General features: G+C 33.6%; 3 protein-coding genes and 1 pseudogene across 6 annotated transcripts; 2 read left to right on the top strand and 2 right to left on the bottom strand.

The window, feature by feature from the left end:
• Positions 1 to 932: 932 nt before the first annotated feature.
• Positions 933 to 9,861, bottom strand: LOC118058482 (choline-phosphate cytidylyltransferase 1-like). Its single transcript, XM_035071186.2, has 8 exons — positions 9,584 to 9,861; positions 8,995 to 9,108; positions 8,721 to 8,816; positions 8,367 to 8,409; positions 8,129 to 8,284; positions 7,928 to 8,008; positions 1,493 to 1,591; positions 933 to 1,330 (listed from the first exon to the last, which is right to left on the bottom strand). The coding sequence occupies exons 1-8, from the start codon at positions 9,763 to 9,765 to the stop codon at positions 1,139 to 1,141; spliced, it is 963 nt and encodes a 320-aa protein (XP_034927077.1). The 5' UTR covers positions 9,766 to 9,861; the 3' UTR covers positions 933 to 1,138.
• LOC118058481 (uncharacterized) lies at positions 3,160 to 5,748 on the top strand. Of its 2 annotated transcripts, none has more exons than XM_035071185.2 (2): positions 3,160 to 3,934; positions 4,255 to 5,748. In XM_035071185.2, exons 1-2 carry the CDS (start codon positions 3,544 to 3,546, stop codon positions 4,287 to 4,289), a joined length of 426 nt encoding a protein of 141 aa, XP_034927076.1. In that variant the 5' UTR covers positions 3,160 to 3,543; the 3' UTR covers positions 4,290 to 5,748. The 2 variants fall into 2 exon arrangements, with proteins under 2 accessions (XP_034927076.1, XP_073266069.1); XM_073409968.1 differs by having other exon boundaries at positions 3,160 to 4,505; positions 4,538 to 5,748.
• A 3,451-nt stretch (positions 9,862 to 13,312) lies between the features above and the next one.
• Positions 13,313 to 20,154, bottom strand: LOC118058492 (probable pectinesterase 8; annotated as a pseudogene).
• Positions 19,983 to 23,435, top strand: LOC118058467 (uncharacterized). Of its 3 annotated transcripts, XM_035071172.2 has the most exons (3): positions 19,983 to 21,738; positions 22,026 to 22,111; positions 23,342 to 23,435. In XM_035071172.2, the coding sequence occupies exon 1, from the start codon at positions 20,311 to 20,313 to the stop codon at positions 21,673 to 21,675; it is 1,365 nt and encodes a 454-aa protein (XP_034927063.1). In that variant the 5' UTR covers positions 19,983 to 20,310; the 3' UTR covers positions 21,676 to 21,738; positions 22,026 to 22,111; positions 23,342 to 23,435. The 3 variants fall into 3 exon arrangements, with proteins under 3 accessions (XP_034927063.1, XP_034927062.1, XP_073265920.1); XM_035071171.2 differs by lacking the exon at positions 22,026 to 22,111 and having other exon boundaries at positions 19,983 to 22,025; XM_073409819.1 differs by lacking the exon at positions 23,342 to 23,435 and having other exon boundaries at positions 22,026 to 22,186.
• The last annotated feature ends 95 nt before the right edge of the window (positions 23,436 to 23,530 follow it).

The raw sequence follows: 23,530 nt of genomic DNA, 5'->3' as shown, positions 1-23,530 counted from the left end.
TCACAATTATGAGGACATTATGTGCCTCTGCCGCCTCCTTTACTTTAGTAGTTTACCTCACTCCGCTCAGCAGTTTACAACTGTGCACGTAAGTTTCGTTGTCGGACTGATTAAATATTTGTGAAGATTTTCATGATCTTTTTTCGCGTGCATTGAATATTATATTGGAATCTAGTCTTGAGTTTTTTTACTTTTTTAACGAGGATAGATGTTTTCCTTATCAAGTGATCAAGTTCAACTCGCGATTTGATTGGCCCGAGTGAGAATTTTTCTTTTTAATTTTTGTCCAAACCAATGCTTCATTAAAAAAACATAATGAAATAATATTGTTTTATGTTTTAGAGTTGAGCAGGCTACTAACACATGATCATGACCTTAGATTGGATTATATATTTAGATCTGCTAAATATGGTTTTTTTAATCAAATTCGGGCCAGTCTAGCTCAAAGCCGGGTCAAATCCCGGATTAGATCTGTTTTATATATAGAATCCAGGCCAATCTAGCTGAAGGGTCCGAGAACTCGGAGGCTATATGATCATGATCCTCTACTTTCTCTTCTTTGGTACACCTGAATTACCTTCTATGTTTAAGGAATTTTATAACCATAGTTCTTTTTAAACCAATACTGGGTTGTTGTTTTGAAGGAATCAAGAATCATTTTGGTTATATGCAGTAAAACATCATACTTAATATTGGTTCAGACATGTTAGCCAGATTTCATACTTGATGTCGAACAACATTAGGAATAGTTTCGGTGTCAACCATGGACTGTAATTATCTTGTCCAAATCCACAACCACCCTCCTCACAACAAGCTAGGCCTAGTTAGATTAGGGAAGCCTAAAACTACAACCTTTTCATGTACAGCAGCATTAGGTTCGGAGTGAATGATGATCTCTTGCATTCAACAAGCTAAGGACGAAGACTAGAAAGTTTCAACTGAAACCAAGCTCCCTTGATAGAAAAGTAATAAAATTACAAAAACAAGACTCAAATCCAGACTCCCTATAGCAAAACCAAGCAACAGACCTTACTTGCCACGACCATTATACAGCACTTTACAAAAGCACCCAAAACAAGTAATCATCAAGGCACGTTTCTGATTGGAACTCTTACCAGTAAAGCATGAATAAGGCAATCTACTTCTTACTTTTCGCATCTTTGTCATATGTCTCAGTATAATATTCTTCTTCATCGCCGTCATCATAATCATCATCATCAAAATAATACTCTTCATCATCGTCTTCACTGTTGGACTTGCCATCTTCCAGCAGCCCATTTGACAGCTGCCCTCTCAATCGCTCTTGAATTCTATCCCTGATGGCTGTGCCCTGAAAGACATCCAATTCGAGGGTAAAAGATTTGGAGTATGTGTGGTATATATATGTATAGCTGCAAAATCTCCATATCCATACACTAGTCGATCATTGTGTGAGTGCATAGTCCATCTCACCAATTTACTGGATACCCAACAGATAGACAATCAAACTTACCATTTTATGGCAACCTTCTTCAAACATCTCAAGGAATCCAGCAACCCAACGATCAGCATTTTCCACCCATTCATTACGATGCATTGCAACAATTTGAATCTGTAAAAGGAAACGGAAACAACCATGAAACATGTACAAAGCATGGAAAGGGAGCAAACTGAATATTTCATAAATATAATAAGCACAGAAATTCTAGAAGCAGCAAAAACAAAACAGCAAACAAGTGAAGTTAGTTGTCATCAGAATGGCATAAAACAAAACCCACAATATAAGAAACATTTGGCTTCGCTTTGTTTGTCCATTCTATGCTACAATAAAGTAAAAGGGCTTTCTTTGACAAACTTCCAAATACCTAGAACTAGCACCTGACACCTGATACACTGCATTCTTAACACTGAATTTTACACTACCAATATTACCAACTTAAAACACTTTTGCACGCAGAGTCTTTGACAGTTCAAAAATTAAAAAAAGATGCATTGCTTTGCCTAAATAGAAACATTGCCATGGCAAATGTAGGACAACACTAACTTTTCATAATTTATGCTGGACTGTATTAGTCATGTGAAGAAAGGATATATATCTGAAATTTCCATATGGAGTTGATGTTGTTCCTTAGTTAATTACATCAAACAAAACAAAATGTGCTAGATAGTGAACACTAACATTACTAAAACTGGTAATTTGGGGGGTATATTTCAAGGGTATAACTGCAGAATCAAGTCACAATAACTTACAGTGCATGATCCACCTAATTAAGAGAATATATTTAAGTTTTCAGGAGAAAAAAATGAATGACTGGAAGAAATGATATGTTTCCAGAATGAGTGAAGAATCATTTAACATACTAAATTTTACATAAAATTTAAATGATACTTGTAAGCAAAACAGAAAAAAGCTGGTGAAACACAACAATGTTTAAGCATAGGATATAAGCAAAACAGAAAAGATGAAGTTGGTAAAACACAACAATGTTTCTGCATAAGATGCAAATAAAACAGAAAAAAGGAAGTTGGTGAAACACATCAATGTTCAGGCTTAAGATAGAACAGACCTGTGGAAATCAGTCTCAAAATCAGTTAGGATCTTAGAGAAATCTTAGTATATATGGTTTAGGAAACAGAATCTGATATTAACTATTCAGATTCTCTAGATTATTGCTTTCTAGTTTAGTGTAGAATACTTTCCTATCTAGGATTTATTTCTTGTTTTGAGGGTCAGTAGGTTAGCTTCTCTTCCCTATTTATTGTACAAACATACGGCTGTTAAGATTAAGAAAAGAGAAAGACTTCTCTCAAAATTCTTCATGGTATCAGAGCCTACTCTTGAACCCTAATCTGCTTCTCTAAGACATGGCAGCAGCAGGACAAAGCTCTCTCTCTGAGGTGACCTCACAGCCAGGAACAACCTCATCTGTTAGCCTTTCAGGAGGCACTGAAGGCACATCACACCAAATCACAGGACACAAACTCAATGGATACAATTATCTTCAGTGGTCATCATCAGTCATGATGTTTATTTGTGGAAAGGGCAGAGATGACTACCTCACAGGGGATATCATCATACCAGAAAGGAATGATCCCATGTTTCGAACATGGAAGACTGAAAATCATATGGTAATGTCATGGCTGATCAATTCAATGACCAATGAAATTGGCGAAAAAACTTTCTGCTATATGGAACAGCAAAGGAAATCTGGGAAGCAGCAAGAGAAACCTACTCAAGTTCTGAAAATACATCAGAACTATTTGAGATTGAGGCAGTGTTACATGATCTACGCCAAGGAGAACTTTCTATCACTCAATTCTTCAACACTCTCTGCCGTCATTGGCAGCACCTAGATATGTTTGAAACTCACAGCTGGAATTGCCCTGAAGACACAGTCTTATATAGAAGAATTGTAGAGCAGAAAAGAACTTTCAAATTTCTTCTCGGGCTCAACAAGAATCTTGATGAAGTCAGAGGAAGAATAATGGGAACCAAACCTCTTCCAAATCTCAGAGAAGCATTCTCTGAGGTTAGACGTGAAGAAAGTAGAAAGAAAGAAAGTAATGATGGGACCTCACAACTCAGCTCATATAATGGAAGGATCTGCACTTGCTGCTCGAGGCTATTCAAACAGCAACTATGATAATCGACAGAGGAAAGGAAGACCCTGGTGTGATCACTGCAACAAACCAGGACATGTCAAGGAAAACTGCTGGAAGATTCATGGCAAACCTGCTGATTGGAAACCATCAAAATCAATAAATGACAAAGACAGACGTGCCAACAATGTATATTCAGACAACAACCGAGATAAGAACACCATTCTGCCAACAGAAACAAGTCCTTTCAGCAAGGAACAACTTGAGATCTTACAGCAACTCTTCAGTCAGAATTCACTGTCTCAACCAAGTATGTCAGCCTCTGGTTCTGGATCTGGACTGTTAGCACAAAAAGGTAACTTTTCAACAGCCCTTACTGTTAGTAAGAAACACTCAAGCCCTTGGATCATCGACTCTGGAGCGTCAGACCATATGACAGGAGATGCCACTCTTCTTAATGAATACAATCAGTGCACTAATAACTCTACAGTCCGTATAGCTGATGGGTCTTCCTCCCAAGTTAAGGGAATAGGCCTGAGCAGACTCTCAACGGACATGATCCTAAACTCTATCCTCCATGTCCCTAACCTAGACTGCAACCTACTCTCAATCAGCAAATTGACTCGTGATCTAAATTGTGTTGCTAAATTCTTTCCTCATTTGTGTATATTTCAGGATCTGGATACGGGGAAGAAGATTGGCAGTGCTAAGATGTGTTCTGGGCTCTATCTCCTCAAAAGTGAGATTCCTCTAAGAAGGCAAACTCAAAACAGAAGCTATATATCATTCAAGGGTCAGTCAGCTTTAAATTTTCATGTCAATAAAGATAGTGATGTTCTGTTATGGCACTATCGCCTTGGTCATCCAAACTTCATGTACCTTGAAAGGCTGTTTCCCTCTTTCTTTTCCAATAAAAGCTCACAATCCTTCAAATGTGAAATATGTCAACTCTCTAAACATGTTCGCAGTAGTTATCCCACCATTTCATATAAACCATCACATCCATTTGCAATGATTCATAGTGATGTATGGGGACCCTCAAAAGTGCACAATATAACTGGAACTCGGTGGTTTGTCTCCTTTGTTGATGATCACACTAGATTGACTTGGCTATTCCTTATGAAAGAAAAATCTGAAGTCAGTCAGATTTTCCAAAACTTCCATTCCATGATACAAACCCAATTCCAGACTAAAATCCAAATCCTAAAAACTGATAATGCCAAAAGAATATTTCAATTCTAGCCTTAATACCTTTTGTCTAAATCAAGGCATTATCCATATAAGCTCTTGTGTTAACACCCCACAACAAAATGGAGTAGCTGAAAGGAAGAATAGACATCTGTTGGAAGTTGCTAGATCCCTTATGCTCTCTACTCATGTGCCAAAACAATTCTGGGGAGAAGCTGTACTCACAGCAACCTATCTCATCAACAGAATGCCTTCCAGAGTTCTAAACTTCAAAACTCCTAGCCAAGTCCTTCTACAAGCCTTTCCACATACCAAACTACTCTCTTCCTTAGACCCGAAAGTATTTGGCTGCTCAGTGTTTGTCCATATACACCATAGAGGAAAATTAGACCCTACATCTCTCAAATGTATTTTTATAGGATACTCTCCACACCAAAAGGGTTATAAATGTTATTCTCCTACCTACAAAAAGGTCTATACCTCTATGGATGTCACATTTTTTGAACACCAAGCATACTATCCCAAGTCTGATCTTCAGGGGGCAACCATAAGAGAATATCAGAATTGGGATATACAATCTGATCATGTAATTAACCTAGGAGACAACCAACAGAGTCTTGTCCAAAGTCATTCCACAATGAGCTCTCCTACTTTGAGTCCTCACACTACACCTCCAGTCTCAATCCAATCAGTCCCAGCACCACCAGCCTCAGTCCAATCTCCTGACCAGATTCATCCTACACCAAAACAGATCACAAATCATGAGCTTCTTACCTACTCAAGAAGGAAAAAACTTGGAAAGGAGATAGAGCACACAATACCTCTTGCACATGACCAAGATTCAGAACCAAGTCCAGATTCTGCCCCAATATACTCAGGTATGGAAACTTCTGACTGTGAGAATACTGCCTCTGTTATTGATGATTCAAATATTCCAATTGCTTTGAGAAAGGGTGTTAGATCATGCACAAGTCATCCCATCAGCAGATTTGTTTCATATGAAGGGTTATCACCAACCTATCATGCATTTGTTTCAGCCATTGACAGTGTACAGATTCCTAAGTCTATTGAAGAAGCTCTCAAAGATTCAGGGTGGAAAAAGGCAGTGAGTAATGAAATCAGTGCCTTAAACAAGAATAGAACTTGGGAAATTTCTGAACTTCCACCTGGAAAGAAACCAGTTGGGTGTAAATGGTTATTTACTATCAAACATAAGGCTGATGGGAGTATTGAAAGGTTAAAAGCTCGTCTGGTTGCAAAAGGGTATACTCAGTCCTATGGAATAGACTATCAAGAAACATTTGCTCCGGTGGCCAAACTTAATACAATCAGAGTACTTCTGTCCCTAGCAGCTAACCAAGACTGGCCACTACATCAACTAGACATCAAAAATGCTTTCCTTAATGGAGACTTGGAAGAAGAAGTATACATGGATATTCCTCCAGGACTAGAAACATCCTCCAACCTCAACAGAGTATGCAGACTGAAAAAATCACTATATGGACTCAAGCAATCACCTCGGGCATGGTTTGACAGGTTTACAAAGACAGTAGCACAGTATGGATATTCCCAATGCCAAGCAGACCACACACTGTTTGTAAAAACCTCTCCAGAAAAGAAAATAGCAATCCTAATAGTATATGTGGATGACATCATCTTAACAGGGGATTATGAGGAAGAACTGGTGAGATTGAAGAAACTGTTAGCCAAGGAATTTGAGATCAAAGACCTTGGGTATCTCAAATACTTCCTTGGCATGGAAGTGGCACGATCAAGGAAAGGTATATATGTTTCTCAACGAAAATATGTCTTGGATCTACTACAAGAAACAGGAATGCTTGGATGCAAACCTGCAGACACTCCAATGGATTCAACAAAGAAGATAGGAGCAGAAAATGATAGTATACCAGTGGATAGGGGGAGATATCAAAGACTTGTGGGTCGACTCATCTATCTCTCACATACCAGACCTGATATTGGCTTTTCTGTCAGTTTTGTAAGCCAATTCATGAACAACCCGACAGAAGATCATATGGCAGCAGTTAATAGAATCTTGAGGTACCTGAAAATGACTCCTGGTAGAGGCCTTCTATACAAGAAATGTGACAACAAAAATATTGAAATCTACACAGATGCAGACTGGGCAGGAAACATTATAGATAGGAGATCTACTTCTGGATATTGCTCCTATGTTTGGGGAAATCTAGTAACTTGGAGAAGCAAGAAACAACATGTGGTATCTAGAAGCAGTGCAGAATCTGAACTGAGAGCTCTAGCTCTTGGTATTTGTGAAGGGATGTGGATACTTAGATTACTTAAGGAACTTGGCATGGAATCATTGACACCTATACAGCTGCATTGTGATAATCAAGCAGCCATAAGCATAGCAAAGAATCCAGTTCATCATGACAGGACAAAAGCACATTGAAATAGATCGACACTTCATCACAGAAAAGATTGAGAAAGAAACATTGTTCACCTTATTTACACTCCAACAAAATCTCAGATTGCAGACATCCTCACCAAAGCTCTACCAAGAACTAATTTTGAAGAATTGAGTCACAAGCTGGGCATGTATAACATATACAACCCAGCTTGAGGGGAGTGTGGAAATCAGTCTCAAAATCAGTTAGGATCTTAGAGAAATCTTAGTATATATGGTTTAGGAAACAGAATCTGATATTAACTATTCAGATTCTCTAGATTATTGCTTTCTAGTTTAGTGTAGAATACTTTCCTATCTAGGATTTATTTCTTGTTTTGAGGGTCAGTAGGTTAGCTTCTCTTCCCTATTTATTGTACAAACATACGGCTGTTAAGATTAAGAAAAGAGAAAGACTTCTCTCAAAATTCTTCACTAATTAAGAGAATATATTTAAGTTTTCAGGAGAAAAAAATGAATGACTGGAAGAAATGATATGTTTCCAGAATGAGTGAAGAATCATTTAACATACTAAATTTTACATAAAATTTAAATGATACTTGTAAGCAAAACAGAAAAAAGCTGGTGAAACACAACAATGTTTAAGCATAGGATATAAGCAAAACAGAAAAGATGAAGTTGGTAAAACACAACAATGTTTCTGCATAAGATGCAAATAAAACAGAAAAAAGGAAGTTGGTGAAACACATCAATGTTCAGGCTTAAGATAGAACAGACCTTTTCTCCAACTTTTTCTTGCTGTTCCTTCACTTTCTCTTGTAGTTTCTTCAACCTCATGTTCACCCTCAGTCGCTTTTCCTATTTATCATTGCACAAAACCAGAAAAAGATAAGGAAGTAATGCATAAAGAAGTCCACACAAAAACAAATTTTGGTGCAGTATCATCCAATCAATTCCAGAAACAATACAAGAACATGCCTTTACGTAGCTAACACCAAGCTCTTTTCTCGAATATCCTCGATCCAAATTACGTAAGACATACTGGTTATAGTCTTTGACAATCCTCATTATAATGTCTGACGTAGAAATGCCATCAGTTCTTCTTGTTTCTTTGAACCTTCCAACTTTTTTTACCTGAAATGAAAGCTCACTTACCATAATTATATACTACCACAAGGATAAATGGAAACACAAGCAATATGTTGCTCAAACTTACAAATTCATAGACATCCTTTCCAGCTCCACTGGCATCAGCATAGCTACAGATAAAGTGCAAGGCCAAATGTAAGAGATGGCTGATGTATTTACAACTTGACTCACTCAAATGAACATTACCTGACAGATTCCATTGGTATTAAATTTAGAATTAAAACAAATAGAAATAATTCTGTAACACTTAGCGTTTCTTTGTGTAACTATAAACTATTGCTGAGTACTTACATCTGAACAAATTAGATACTAAACTTGAGATATGAGAAAGATATTTTCTTCACTATCCTAAAACTACTTAATTCTGATGCAAATCATTACAATTAAGCACCAAGATATGCCTTTGAATTGGATTTCTTACGGTAGAGAATCATGAGCGACGTAGTCAATATTGTGCTTGTCAAGAAATTCTTGATCAATCACCCAAGGCGCACCAGGAATGACTTCATCCACCCACCTGAAAAAAAAAACAAAAACAAGGTTTTGTGCTATCAATAACACCGAAATTGCTAATCCCAAGCCATTATATATCCTGTTGAAGCAAATACCTTTAAAAAGTTACGTCTTACACAAGAAAACTCTGATGCTGGAAAAGAGAAGCTATTCATAAGTTCGAAAATAAACAAAAATCATACTTGCAATGGCGAAGAGATTCATAACGCTCTTCCTCTGTCATGACAGTTTTTCCCTTGTATTTGTGTGTGATTTCATCATTGCAACATCCGACAAGCAAGTAGGTGTTCGGAAACCTAAATTCAACAATGCAATCAAATAAACAGCTGAGCCAAAATCCTTTTTCAAGCAAAATTATCAACTAAAAGGGAAAATAAAATAACATACTGTAAATAACATCAAATATTTTAAAAGTAAATAACATGGACCGGTCAAAACCACCTTAATGAACTCAACATCTAAACGCAAGTATGACAATTTCAACAATCTAACAATACGAGAGAAAAAAAAATTAAAAAAAAGAGAGAGAAAACAGCAGAAAAATACCTATCAGTGGCGAAACAAGTTTCAAAAACATGATTTACAGCACAGGAAAACCAGTAAAAACAATCGAACCAGAAAAGAAAATCTCATAAAAGTTTCAAAAATTCACAAAATTCAGCATCCAATCAAATTCCCACAAAACGAGAAAACCCCAGAAAACGAAACAGATCAAAACACAAAACAAACAAAAAAAGACAAAAAAAACACGTACAATTAAAGAAAACGTACGCTTTTTTAGCTTGTTCAAGGGAGCGAGCGTGGCCAAAGTGGAAGAGATCATAGATCCCATCAGCATAAACACGAACAGGACGATCAGACGGTGGTTGTGTTGAAGGATCAGGATTCGAATGACAAGATACTTCGCAGCTATTTCCATTCACCATCTTCTCTTTATGTTGTGTCTCCGCCATTCGAATTGGAATGGAATTTACAATGTACTCTGTTTTTCTTTTTGTTTCTTTTTTTTTTTTTTTTTTTTAAGAATCTTGTTTTTTCGCACTCTTGCAAGGAACATCCGCTTTTATTTGTCCTTCCTTTCCTTTTACAGGCCACAAGAAAAAATAATTAATAGTAAAACATAATTGTACTAATTAATTTAATATATTGGTGATTTTGTAGTAATTGTGTTAGATTTAATTGTACTAAGGTATGTTTGGTATTGAGGTTGTTGTTATGGTTGTGGTTTTAAAAAAATTATTTTATAAAAAGTATTTTTAGTTGAGGTTGGTTTGGAAAAATATATGTTTGGTTAAAATTGTGGTTAAAATTGAGGTTGAACAAAAAAATAGTTTGATGTGTTTAGTTAAAAAATGATTTTCAAATTGAGGTTATAAATACTTAAATATATATATATATTAATGATTTTTAATTTAAATATTGTAAATTTAACCACTGTTATTATATCATGAAATAAATAATATTGATATCAAATATTTTTTATTATTCCATTAAACTATGTGCAATGTCATTACATACGAAATATATCCAACAAAGACTATATTTTCCATGGTTTCTTAAGCGCACAACAACAAAAACTGAATTTTTGAATATTTCATCAAGCGATCTCCTTTTAATTTTTTAAATAAAACACAATTAAAATAAAAATAAAAATTGAATTTATTTTTAACTGGATCGGACCCGGCAAGAACATAATTGAAATTGCGATCAAATTCCACAAATGCTACATTATCATGCGATATCTTTCTAATTTATGTAGTGTTATTAAATAATATCAAATACTAGTTTTTCAAGTAAAACACAATTTTTTAAAAAAAAATTACAATTTCATTATGTACAAAATTCATTCGACAAGAACTACAAAAAAAAATGATTTTTTGAGCGTGCAATAAAATTAGGTAAAATATTTTCAGGAATAAAATTGAGATTATAGTACGAGTAAATTTAATTCACCTTAAACTAATTTTTTTTAAAAAAATAATATTGTTCATGTTCACGTGAACAATACGAGTAAAATCAATTAACTGCACTGGTTTTTTAAGGAAAAAAATTCCAACTTTTAGCACTGTTTTTCAAAAAAAACAAAAACTATAACAGTGCGAGTGAATTAATTCACTCGCATTATTCACTTTAGTGAATAGTGCAACAGTCGAGCCATGCTCCATTGTTCTGCTTTATCCCCTATGCGCAACAGCAAATGCTGCTTCTCCAAAACATGCGGTCCAACTGAGATTTTGGTGGGTCCTACCATCAAAAAGTAATGGCATTTGATATGACTGCGGGTAAACCTCACCCATAACCATGTTACTAAACAGGCACTTAATAACAAAATTAGATTTTCAAATTTAAAAAAATAATAATTATATTATTAACTGTCTTAGATGATGAACAGGAAATGTGAAAAGTCATGTTGATTGATAAAATTCAACTGTTCTTGGAAAGCTCACCTTATGGTGACAAATTTTGAATGGGGGGATTCATAAATATTAAACCCGAAATTATTAGGCAAGTTAATGTAAAAATCCTATGATTTAGAGCTAGTTAAATTAATTTTGATATTGATAAGATTAATTTATTATTTGATTAATATGATAACTAAATTTATATCCGACCAAAATAGTACTAAAAAATAAACTTGAAATCTTAGTCAAACTAAGATTTGATTTTTACTTGATAAACTTAAATATAATGTACTCAATTTGACTAAGTAATTATTAAAAAATTCAAAATGATGGCGTTATTTATTTATACATAGGGAATTTTATGTGTTTAGTCATCTGCAATGTTTATTTTACATAAAGGTGAGATTGATCACGATAGTTATTTGAGTTTTAGATTTATGTGGATAAACATTTCACTAATCGAATTAAGTAATTTGAACAAGATTATGTAATAGTGACCAATGATAAAAGTTTAGGATCAATGAGTTTACTTATCATACAATCTTAAGTTCGAACTTTATAGTTATTAATATAATAACCACTTGGAATTTATATAATCGTTAATTTTAGGATCCATAAAATTAATCGAGATATGTAGAAGCTGACCCGGACACTTACATTAATAATAAAACAAAAAAAAATCATGTGCTTTCTATATTGAATTTTATACAAGTTAAATTGATATATTTATATTTATGAAGCTTAATTTGTTTGGTGATTTTTATATTATTATCATTTAGGATTTGAATTCTAAAATATATAGTAATAAAAACAATTTATTGTGAATATATCATTAATGGTACACATGGTCCATTTAAAATTCGTTTTTTTTTTTTTTCTATGGTGAAAGGTAATATGTTTCTTTCCGTTTTTCATTTGATTCGATCTTGAAAGAAAACCCAAACCCACACACACTTCAATTCTCAAGTATTCCAATTTAGATAATTGAAAAAAAAATAAAGAAGATATTACTTCAACAATCTTTTCGACATTTTTGTACCAAAAAGAAAAACAAGATAATCTTTGTCAAGCAATAATGATTATTTTTTAAGAAATAAAATTATTTGACTATATAGTGATTGGCGTAAATGGCTAATATTTGTATTTAAGATTCAACTAAAAAAATTCAATCTTGATCCACGAATCTAGCTCAGGATACTTTCATTTCTTTGACCCTAAATAAAAAATAAAAACCAAAACTCTATAAAATAGTATTTAGTTACTATCATAAAATAAGAGAGAAAGAAATGAAAACCCAAATAATAAAACAAAAAAATAACATGTTTTTTTATATTTTTATTTTGAAAATACAGAAATAATAATATTTATGTAGTATAATCAGCTTAATATAATGTCTTAGTTCTTTTAATAGAAAACAAAATGTAGATATATTACTCCATTAATAAAAAATCAAGATGTCAATCTTATAATGATCATAAACAAATATCGAAAAATATGGAACTTGAAACTTGATAAAAGTAGTTATAAGATCTCACATCGAAGTATCTCTTGTCGTTAATATCTATGGATTTATGGTAATAAAACACAATAAGAATAAACAGGCAGAATTAAAAAATAATAATAGAACGGCATCCTGACAAAAAGAAAAAGAAAATTAAAGTATTGTCACGTGATAAAAGCACGCCAAAATTGAAAACCTTATAGCTGAAGCCTCCAAAATAACAATTTGGACACTTCCTACAAAAATAATTAATTTTAATATTTTTGAAAAAAAAAATTATTCATTAATATGAACTGACCTTTTCTTTTTAATGAATACTTTGTCCAAAAGCAAAGTGCATGAATTAATATGTCAAAATGATTAAACATCACAATTCAATAGAAATTATTCAGTACTCTTATATTTGAAGATAAAATATTCAGTTTGATAATAATAAAAAAGGATTCAATAATAAACTATAAGTATTTACATATTAATTACATGAATTTTCTTCAAATATTTAGTGATATGATCTATACAAAGAATAAGAAGGTTGAAGAGATAAATAACATTATATTAATTGAGAATTAAGAGAGTGATAATTAATTATATGAGGTGCTAAATGTAGTACTGCAACCATTGATCTCCATCAATGAAGGACACACTAAGAAAAAGAGAAGCTTGTGTATCATTAAGTTTCTCAACATATGGTGCCCTCACGGTCATATTGGCTCCAGCACCTGAGCAATTGTATTCTCCATAGAAAACAGTCCTGCAAAAAATTTAATCACGTTAACCATGCATCCAACATTAATTAATTAATTAGTTTTAATCCCTTAGTAATTAAAATTAATAAGGTCCGTTTCGGATTGCAGTGCGGTACTGCGGATGAAAATACTTTTAGGCTGAATATAACTTCAAAATTCTCATTGTTTAAATATGTTTTTCATTTTAAATTGTAGGCGTGTTTGTTCATAAGGAAAGTGAATTTCAGAAATTCATTTTCCTTGTTTTTCTATATTTGACAATAATATGAAAAAGAAGTCAAAGGAAACTGAATTCCAGTCAAACTAAAAAAGACAACGTTATCAAAGGAAAGTGTTTTCCTTCTGTTAAAGAAAGGAAAACACTTTCCTTTTTTTTTCAGCTTCGTTCATTTTCTCATACAAAGTCTTTTTTTCTTCAAAATCAATTGGAAGCTGAGTAGGAACAAGAGCATTTTTCTGGAACAAAGCATTTTTCTGGACCAATTAATTTCAGGTATTTTTTGTCCTCTTTATTCCTTTATGTTTTTATCTTCTTCTTCGTAGATCTGTAAAAATGATGGCATAAATCTTTTGATATTCTTGATAAATCTGCTACTGTCATATTTTTTTCCATAACATTTCCATAACTCTTCATCTTATCTCATCACAGTTAAAACTAATCAAGCAACCCAAAAAAACACATTTTTTTCATGACTTTTTTCTTCTTCATGAATCACAATCGGCAGCTCAAAGGATCTAACCAAACAAGGGAGGAATTTCTAACCAAATAGAGAGACAAAACCAAGGCGGGAGATAACTGTGAATAGAGAGAGGCAAAACGGTGGGGGGGCGATTTATGTGAACAGTGAGAGGCAAAACAGGGGGGGCCATTTCTGTTAACATTGAGAGGCAAAACGGTGGGGGGGGCGATTTATGTGAACAGTGAGAGGCAAAACAGGGGGGCATTTCTGTTAACATTGAGAGGCAAAACAGGGGGCGATTTCTATTAACATAGAGAGGCAAAACGGTGGGGGGGACGATCGATTTCTGTGAACAGAGAGGCCAAAACGAAGGGGCGATCGATTTCTGTGAACATAGAGGCTAAAGCAATCAATTTCTGTGAATAGAGAGGCCAAAACAAGGGGGTTTCTGTGAACTTTACTGTGAAGCAGCCCCTCCTTGTCCCCGAATCCGCCCACCATATACTTTCTGTCAACCCTTGCTCTCTTTTTTTATCAAGTCACCGCGTTACTAGAGCAAGTAGCCGAGGGAGAGAGGAGGAGAAACTGAGAGTGAGAGGGAATAGGGGAATGGGGAGAGGAGAGAAACCGAGAGGGAGAGGGAATATGGGAATTAAGGAAACTGGAACCGGGAGAGGGGAATGGGAACATGGGAATTGGGGGAACTGGAACCGAGAGGAGAGGGGAATGGGAACAGTGCAATTGGGGGCTGCTAATGGGGAATTATACAAACCGATTATAACAGGGAAAATGAGGAATGAAAACAAGGGAAATGGGGAATGGGAACAGTGCAATTGGAAAATGTTAATGGAGAACAATACAAACTAGTTATAATAGGGGAAATGGGGAATGAATATAACAGGGGAAATAAGGAATTATAGAAACCGATAGGGTGAGGGGAATGGGAGAATGCTTTGGGAACAATGAAATTATAACAAAACCCTATTAAATATAAATTTGTGTTTTATTTTGCTTTGATTAATTTATGATTAGTATTTGATTATATTCATTATATATGGATAAATTTGTGTGACTATGCCGGTAATTATATGGATTTCATTGCGCAATGTCTATTGATCGTTGTGAACTTATGAAATGTATAATTTTCAAAACGGTTTTATCATCGAGAAATTGAATGTTATGGTCTTAAATAATATATTTTAAGACCTTGTTTGTTTAGGGAATCAGATATTGTATTAATTGTGTAAGTATTTTATATGTTTTTTTAATATTTATTTCCTTAAATTTTTAGGTTTTGTTATCGGAAAACTTCATTTTCATGATATGGATAGTAAGATAATTCATGCAACATGTATGAGAGCAGCTATAACTGTGATAGCTACAGGGGTAGCGATTATTGAACAAGAAAGAAATATAATTTATATACTAAGAGAACCATGTATAAATGCAATTGCTCAACGAGAATTCTATATTGACAGCATTTTGAATCGAGGTGATAGACATTGCGTTGAACAAATTCGTATGAAACTTGTTATCTTATATAGATTGTGTGATGTTCTTACAAATTATGACCTATTACAATCAACTCAAAATGTGTCGATTAGGGAGCAAGTAATTGTGTTCTTACAAATTGTAGGCCAAAACCAAAGATTTCATTTTAATAGTGGTATATACTATACGTCTATTGAAACTATCCATCGTTACTTTAGAATTGTTTTAAAAGCAATTCTTAAGTTATACAAGCACCTTATTAAAGATCCAAAAGATACAATTTCAGCTGAGATAATGAATAATCGAAGATTCTATCATTATTTTAAGGTATGAGAACAATACAAATATTTTTATATAAAAAAATTCATCATTATACTTTTTAGATTTTATTTTTTTATTGTAAGTGATTAAATATTTTATATATATTAGATAAACTTGAAAAAAAAATTAATTCATTAATAAATTATTTTCCAGTTTATTTTCCATAACATAACCAAACACTGGAAAGTATTTTCCAGTTCATTTTCCATAATACTACAAACATCAAAAAAATACTTTCTCGGAATTCACTTTCTAGGAATTCACTTTTTTTGAAATTCACTTTTCAAAAAGAAACAACTTTCCTGCAAATAAATGGAGCCGTAGTGAAAACTTAATTTGTTTTAAAAAAAACTATAATTTGTAGCTTTCTTTGTAATTGCGAAAGCTAACATAATGCAAAAAACATACAAATAGATGATCATTTTATGGTTCATAGTACTGGTCTCTGGTGGGACCATTGAAGTCATTCCAGCCCTCAGGTGCAATGATATCAGCCATGGTTGTGTATCATGAAAAAATGACTCTGGAATATATATGGCCTCCATGCTCCACCTAGCCATATTCTTCCTGTGCCTCCTAAGGTGCAGTTCACAAATGCAAAGCCTGTGCTCTCATCCTTGGAAGTTCTACCGTGTGCTGTTACTGCTCCATTTATGCCTTTAATTTGCTCCCGGAGCCACTGGATTCGCCATAGAAATCAGCTGGCAATTCTGTCGAAATCTCAAGTATTAAGAGCGTAAAAATAGTGGTGGATTAAGAAAAGCATGCCTCTAATGATATTTTTAGTCAGATTAATCACATATCTTCTTTGACCTTGAGCATGGTGATTATTCTCTCATAATTATATATGAGGAAGTGTAATTTTTCAACCCAGTCTCATAGCATGCATGCATGCTTAAGAATCTTATGCTAGTAAAATCAAGAATGAAATAGCATGATCAGTCTCGCTTCAGATGGAAATATGCTCACCTCATACAGTGACCTTGCATGGCCCAAAGAAGAATCAATAGAACCTTGAATATAACAATCCTTAAAGTGATGGCGTCCTCTATCATCATGTAGGGTGTCTTGTGCTCCAAAGAATCCACAACCCAAGAAAGTACAGCTTGGTCTCCAGATATTCTAAAAGCATAAAAAACGATGTTTTTTGTGTGAGCAATCACAGTTTAAAACACAGTTGGCCGCATAGATAAACGGGTTTTTTAGTCTCAGTGAGGGCAAGCTGGGTGGATGAGTTGGTTGGCAAGTGTCACCTCACTATTAAAATCGAGAAGAAAACCTAACTGATCAATATGGTTGATCAATACTAGTAAATGCCAGAGTAAATGCCAGAGTTGATCCCAGAGTTGATCCAAATTATGGTCCTTGTTTGGCTATAACTCGCAACAAAATCAATAGCTGATTGAATTGTTGTGAAAGTACAACGTCCGTTTCGATCAACGCAAATGGTTGATATGAGGTTGTGTTAGTGTCTGGAGGAGGGAAGTCAGGAGGAAAATCTTCACAAATGTCGGCTATTTTTCTATCACTAGGGTGTTTACCATGGTGGTGGTGGTGGTGGTGGTGGTGGTGGCCTTCGGTGCTATACGTAATGAAAGTGGCAAAAATAGGTGATGAAAATGCGGCCAAGCTAGCCAAGCTCAATGAGTTGGTGCCAAAGTGAGAGGTTTGGATTAATAATAAGAGTTGCCAAAAGGGCAACCAAGAGAGTGAAAGAAATGTTTTTGAGACTCTTTTTTTTCTTTATTTGGTATAAAGAGGGGATCATCGGGGAAGACGATCGGTTGATAATATTTGTTGCAGTAGTTAGCGGTATATAAAGATATATGCCCTTGAAGTGAAAGGATTGATAACATGGCTTGCAAAGCACCCTGTCCCTGTGCATTCTTGGGACAATTTCCAAGCTACCAAAAACCTTCTGGCTGCTGCCGATGAGGCTTGGATTGCATAACAGGGGAAGCAAGCTTTGTTTAATCGAAGGTGTCATATTCAACGCCTTAGTTAAAATATAATATTATTAACTTTGTGTTTAATTGAATATTTTAAAATTTATTAACAATCAATTTAGATTCGAATCCATTCAAATAGAACTAGATAATTACTTTTATATTTTCGTTATATTAAATAATAAAATATAGTTATACCTTCATAAATTAGTACCTGAGCAGCATTAAAATTTATTAATTAATATCGAGATATGATTAAACTTCAAGTTTAAAATCCAACACAACTATTATTAAATCAATGGTATTGATTTATTATTGAGATTATACTGTATATCGTAGCTATGGATATCTTTTATCTGGACTTTTTTTTTATATATAGACAAAAAAAGACAATTATTCACAAAAACTAAAATATATAGGTAAACCATTGTAGTGTTTTTTCACTATTCATCATCTCATAATTCCCAATAAATTGTAATAGAAAGGAATTTTTTAAAATTTTCAATTTGATCCTTAAATATTGTTTTTACAATTAAACTACCCAAATTAGAGCTAAATTGTATATTTTTTGGGGAATCAAGATTGAATTGAAAAACAGATGAATGATTTGACAAAAACAGGTAACATAAATGGCAGATCTGAAATTTATTTTAAAAATTCATTTACATCTCTCATCTTTTTAATCTATTAGGAATCAGTTCCTATAATTTTTTAAAATATATGTATTTTGGTGCCAAACTTCATTTTCTTTTTTTCTTAGTTCTTTTTTTGGTGGAGAAAAGAGATAAGGTTATTGGATTCCAGCTTAGAAAAAGAAATTATTGTTGTAGAAGATTTAGACCACCAAAACAGTAATTTTTGTGTCAAAATGATTTCATATGATGATATAGAGGTTAAGATTATGTGTTTTTTTTTTTTTTTACCTTAAAAACACCTAAAAAGATCTAAACTCGAAGATTTTTTATTTCGAGTTGATTTTGGATTTTCAATTGATTTTTTATGTTTTTGGAGAACATAGATTGGTTTAAGAAGATTTCTAGAGCGTCTCCTATGTGTTTTGGATCAAAATGAGTTGAAAATAAATTTTTAGATCAAAATAAAATAGAACACCATTTTTTTGCCACACTAGTGGCTGAATTTTAAGAATTTTAGATAATGCATCATTTATTTTTTTTTTTCCAAGCAGCTAGGATGAATGACACGTTATCTGCCCCATTAAACTTTAAAAAAAAATTAAGGCCCATGTGCGGCCCTTTTCTTGATTGGGTCAAGCACTAGGTCTGGCTTACCAAGCTCAGCAATGCCTTACCTCGTTCCCTTTTTTATATTAATTATTTTTTACATGTGTTTTTTAAATATATATTTTTAAAAATTATGTTTCAATTGATACCCCTTCTTTATGATATTTTGTTTTTTTTTTTTAGCTTATGTTGAATAGTGATTATTAGATGTGTTTAATTTTTTCAGATTAGCATGATTCATATGTAATTTTTTATATAGATTAAATATTTATTTTTTATAATATTTTTTAATATGTGCAACCTTGCATAATTTTTTTTTTCCTTTTTTTTGTTCAATAAATTTTGTATGTGTGTTAGTCTCTATTACAAATTAATTTTCATAAATAAATTCATGCAACACAACCAGATAAATGATTTATGTTGCAATATGAAATATCTTAATCTACATTGATATCTTAATGTTTCAATTATATTTTTATTTATTGTTAATTAATTTTTTTTATTTACATAATGGTTCGTGATTTATTTAATTGAATGCGTGCATAAGTTTTTTATTTATATTTATGATTTTTTTATGTTAAAAATCATGTTAAAAAATTCTACATGTTCAAGTTTTTTCGATCATGCATTGATATTTTTAATTTGATCTTTATTCTTATGATTTTTTTTCCTTAAATTTTTTATAAATTTTTATTTTTTTTTAAAATTTTATTATTCAATTCAAGTTGATAGTGTATTTTTTTTGCTATTTTTTCTGTTCTTATATATATTCTTTTCTTTTGCTATCATTGCAGAGCTCTTTGCATCTTCCACTGACTAAAGCATCAAAGCCCATCGCTTAAACGGTTGGGCTAAAGCTCAGTCCATGAAATCTTCACAGCTTGAAGCCGGGCTAATCCATAGTACTCACCTTATTGCAGAGCTCTTTGCATCTTCCACTGAATTGGCCCTTGTCTCAACACCAAACCAGGACAAAAACACAAACACCTTCTGGGTGCAGTGCCAACACTTCATTGTCCAAAAGGAACAGCAAGAATTACATCAAAGTTTGAAACTCTCTTGTCTTAGCAGCAAGATTTGTTTGAGAGTTTGAAAATTTTCAGGCAACAATTGTTATTGGTATGCAAATCTTGCCTCTTCGTGTAATTGGGTTCCATTGGATAATTAGTAATGGTCAGTAGATCATCGACTAGGTTCTTGAATATTTGTATAGCTTCTTTTTGCAAAGCCAAGCATTTACAAAGAGCAGAAACTGTGATTATTGATGGTGTAAGACTAGGTGTTTTGCCTGATGTTGTTACTTACAATACATTGATCAATGCTTACTCACGTTTTGTTAGTTTTGATGCTGCTTATTCAGTTCTTGATAGAATGAAAGAAGCCAGTATAAAACCTGATATTATTACTTACAATTCTTTGATTGCTGGTGCCATGAGGCACTGTTTGTTGTCGAATTGTATGGATTTGTTTGAAGAAATGCTTGAGTTGGGGATAAAACCTGATATCTGGAGTTATAATACTTTGATGCATTGTTTTTTTAAGCTAGAAAGACCTGATGACGCATATCGGGTATTTACGGATATTATACTTTGTTATTTATCACCTTCTCTTGCTACGTATAATACTATGCTTAATGGGCTTTGCAAGTGTGGTTTTGTGGAGAATGCGCTCATGTTGTTTAGGAAATTAAAGAGACATGGATTTGTTCCTTCATTGGTTACTTATAATATTCTTATTAATGGGTTGTGTAAAGCTTGGAAATTGAAGACAGCTAGGTGGATGCTCAAGGAGCTTGGTGCATCTGGACTTGTTCCAAATGTTATAACGTATACTACAGTCATGAGGTGTTGCTTTAGATCTAGGAGGTTTGAACAAGGGCTTGAGATATTTGAAGAGATGATTGATAAGGGATATACCTTTGACGGATTTGCATATTGCACAGTTGTTGGTGCTTTGGTCAAGACTTGTAGGATTGAAGAAGCAAGTCATTATATGGAGCGGATGGTGAACACTGACATTGGTCTTGATATGGCATCTTATAATACACTCATTAATTTGTATTGTAAAGGTGGTAAGTTGGAAATGGCACATGGAGTACTTGATAAAATGGAAAAGGAAGGTTTTGAACGTGATGAGTATACAAACACGATTCTGATGAATGGGTTGTGTGAGGAAGGTGATGTTGAGGGGGCCATGGAGTATATGAATGTAGCGGGTTTCAATTCAAACTTGGTTGCTTTAAACACCATGGTTGATAGGTGTTGTAAAGCTGATCAGATTGATTATGCTTTTAAAATCTTTGATTCAATGCATATGAGGGATTCTTTTACCTACTCCTCCTTGATTCACAATCTTTGCAAGGTTGGAAGGTTCCGTTGTGCATCCAAGCTCTTGCTCTCTTGTGTAAGAAGTGGCACAAGAATACTCCCATCTGCTAAGCATGCGGTTTTTGATTGTCTTCGTCATTCTGGTCATCAAAGAGAAGTAAAGAGACTTAAATCAGAAATTAAATTGGCTCTTTCTGCAGTTGTTTAGGTTCACTATGGAGTTGGAACATTTTTCTGGTGAAACTCATTCAATTTATTGGTCATTTACAAGGTAAAAGCAAATGCCACTTTTGTTGAAGTAGAAATGCAAACATTCACAGTTATCTTTGCAGCTCCAAGAACACTTTTTTTGGCTAATAAGAACTCTTGTAAAAAGATACAGATTGGTCTATTGAAGCAGGTTAATGGAAAATAAATATCATGCATGTATCACTATTCTTGACTAGAGCATGTTTGGCCTAATCTACTCTTGCTGAAGAAAGGACATATTACCAACCATGCAAACATTGATGGGTGACAGAAGAACAAACACATGACAGTTTTTTGGTGATCTCACAGGTGAAACTCTTTATATGTCAATCATGGTATTGTTGGACTTCTTTTGAATTCAAGTTTAATGATAAACTTGATTGTACGCTCTATCTGTAAGTTGAAAAAACTCAATTTTTTTTTTTTTTTTTGCTTATATTGTTGGGAACCAGTCTAAAGGAACTGTACCATATCAACTGCTCCCAAGTGAATGTTATTTTAATGTAACCAATGCAGTGATTTCCTTGCAAAACAAAATATGTTCATCTTTTTCTGAAACTTCAAATTTTTCTTGGAATTTTTGCCATCTTTTATAAGCCATTTAGGCTTAAGACTTGCACAGTCCCGTATTACTTGTTCTTAATTTTATTAATTAGAATAGAGGCAGTGAGATTTAAATTCATGACCACTTGGTAAACAAGGGTTTGATACCATATCAAAAAATCAATTCAATCCAATAGCTTAAGTTTTTAGATGAGGTTTTAATATATGATTTATATTATGTTCTAACATATACAAAAAAATAAATCCATTTACTCATTCAGTGTAATTATTTCTGAAATTTCAGAACACTCTAAACTGACCACGATTACTTGTGGCAAAATTATGCTCAACGTGCATGCTGTATCTTTTCCTTTTTTATTTTTTTGGTGTAGCATTTGATAATCTGTCCGTGTGCTTTCATTGTGAGCTGGTGTTTTTTTGGATTAAGTTACAGACCACAGGGTTCAAAGTTTTAGGATTCAAGTATGGTTAGAGTGAACTTCCACATGACAAAGATGAAAATTTGATAGAGAATCAGCTCTGTATTTAATGGCAACAATCATCGAGGTTTTCTCATTTTAATGGTACCAAATATAAAGAATAAAGAAACACGTGGTAATTAAGACTCCTATTGTTGTATGAGTATATGGTTGAGGCGTTGGGAACTTCTGATGAAAATAGATCTAGTGCAGTATTCAGGAAACGACAACTCTCAGAGAAGATAAAAAAGGAAATATTACTATCTGGGACCTGTCTAAGAAGTGTTGTCTAATATCACATGTATAGTCTTATATCACCATGCAGTAGTTCAAACTTGAAAGACGACTTCCTCCATTGTCACTGCTCTACTTTTTCATAGATGGAACTCTTGCAGAATTTTAGACCAGCCAATCTGCTTGCTAACTAAACTAGCCTGCATACAAAGATACATTTACATTTGTGCTTCTCAATTTACTAGTTTCTTTGACATCATGTACCCGGGTTATTCACTGAATAATGCTTGATTACATTTGTGTTTATCTTCCTAATTTCTCATGTCCTTTGAATGATTTTATAACATCTTAAGCTGCTTGGTGATGCAGGACTGCCGTCCAATACTTGCATGACTTCAATATGATTATGATGTGTATCCAATTGCAGATGGGCTACGTTGATTCAACTTATTGACATGAAGGTTACATCAGCACAAGTTTCACACGCAGCCTTTCTGTTTATCAATATTCCATGCCATTCACATTATTTGAAACTATGCACCAAAAAATCTTGTTCCT

Source organism: Populus alba, chromosome 6, assembly GCF_005239225.2.
Source record: "Populus alba chromosome 6, ASM523922v2, whole genome shotgun sequence".
NCBI classification, from domain to species: domain Eukaryota; kingdom Viridiplantae; phylum Streptophyta; class Magnoliopsida; order Malpighiales; family Salicaceae; genus Populus; species Populus alba.
The sequence above is the reverse complement of the archived record's forward strand: the minus strand, read 5'-3'. Positions and strand labels throughout refer to the sequence as shown.

What these genes read in the sequence shown, in the direction of transcription:
- LOC118058481 (XM_073409968.1), top strand. Translation starts at nt 3,544, where the DNA reads ATGATGGGACCTCACAACTCAGCTCATATAATGGAAGGATCTGCACTT.
- LOC118058482 (XM_035071186.2), bottom strand. Translation starts at nt 9,765, where the DNA reads ATGGCGGAGACACAACATAAAGAGAAGATGGTGAATGGAAATAGCTGC. An exon ending in TTGGTGTTAGCTACGTAAAG is followed by an intron (nt 8,009 to 8,128) that starts GCATGTTCTTGT and finishes AATGATAAATAG; the next exon opens with GAAAAGCGACTGAGGGTGAA. An exon ending in AAGAAAAAGTTGGAGAAAAG is followed by an intron (nt 1,592 to 7,927) that starts GTCTGTTCTATC and finishes TTCCTTTTACAG; the next exon opens with ATTCAAATTGTTGCAATGCA.
- LOC118058467 (XM_035071172.2), top strand. Translation starts at nt 20,311, where the DNA reads ATGGTCAGTAGATCATCGACTAGGTTCTTGAATATTTGTATAGCTTCT.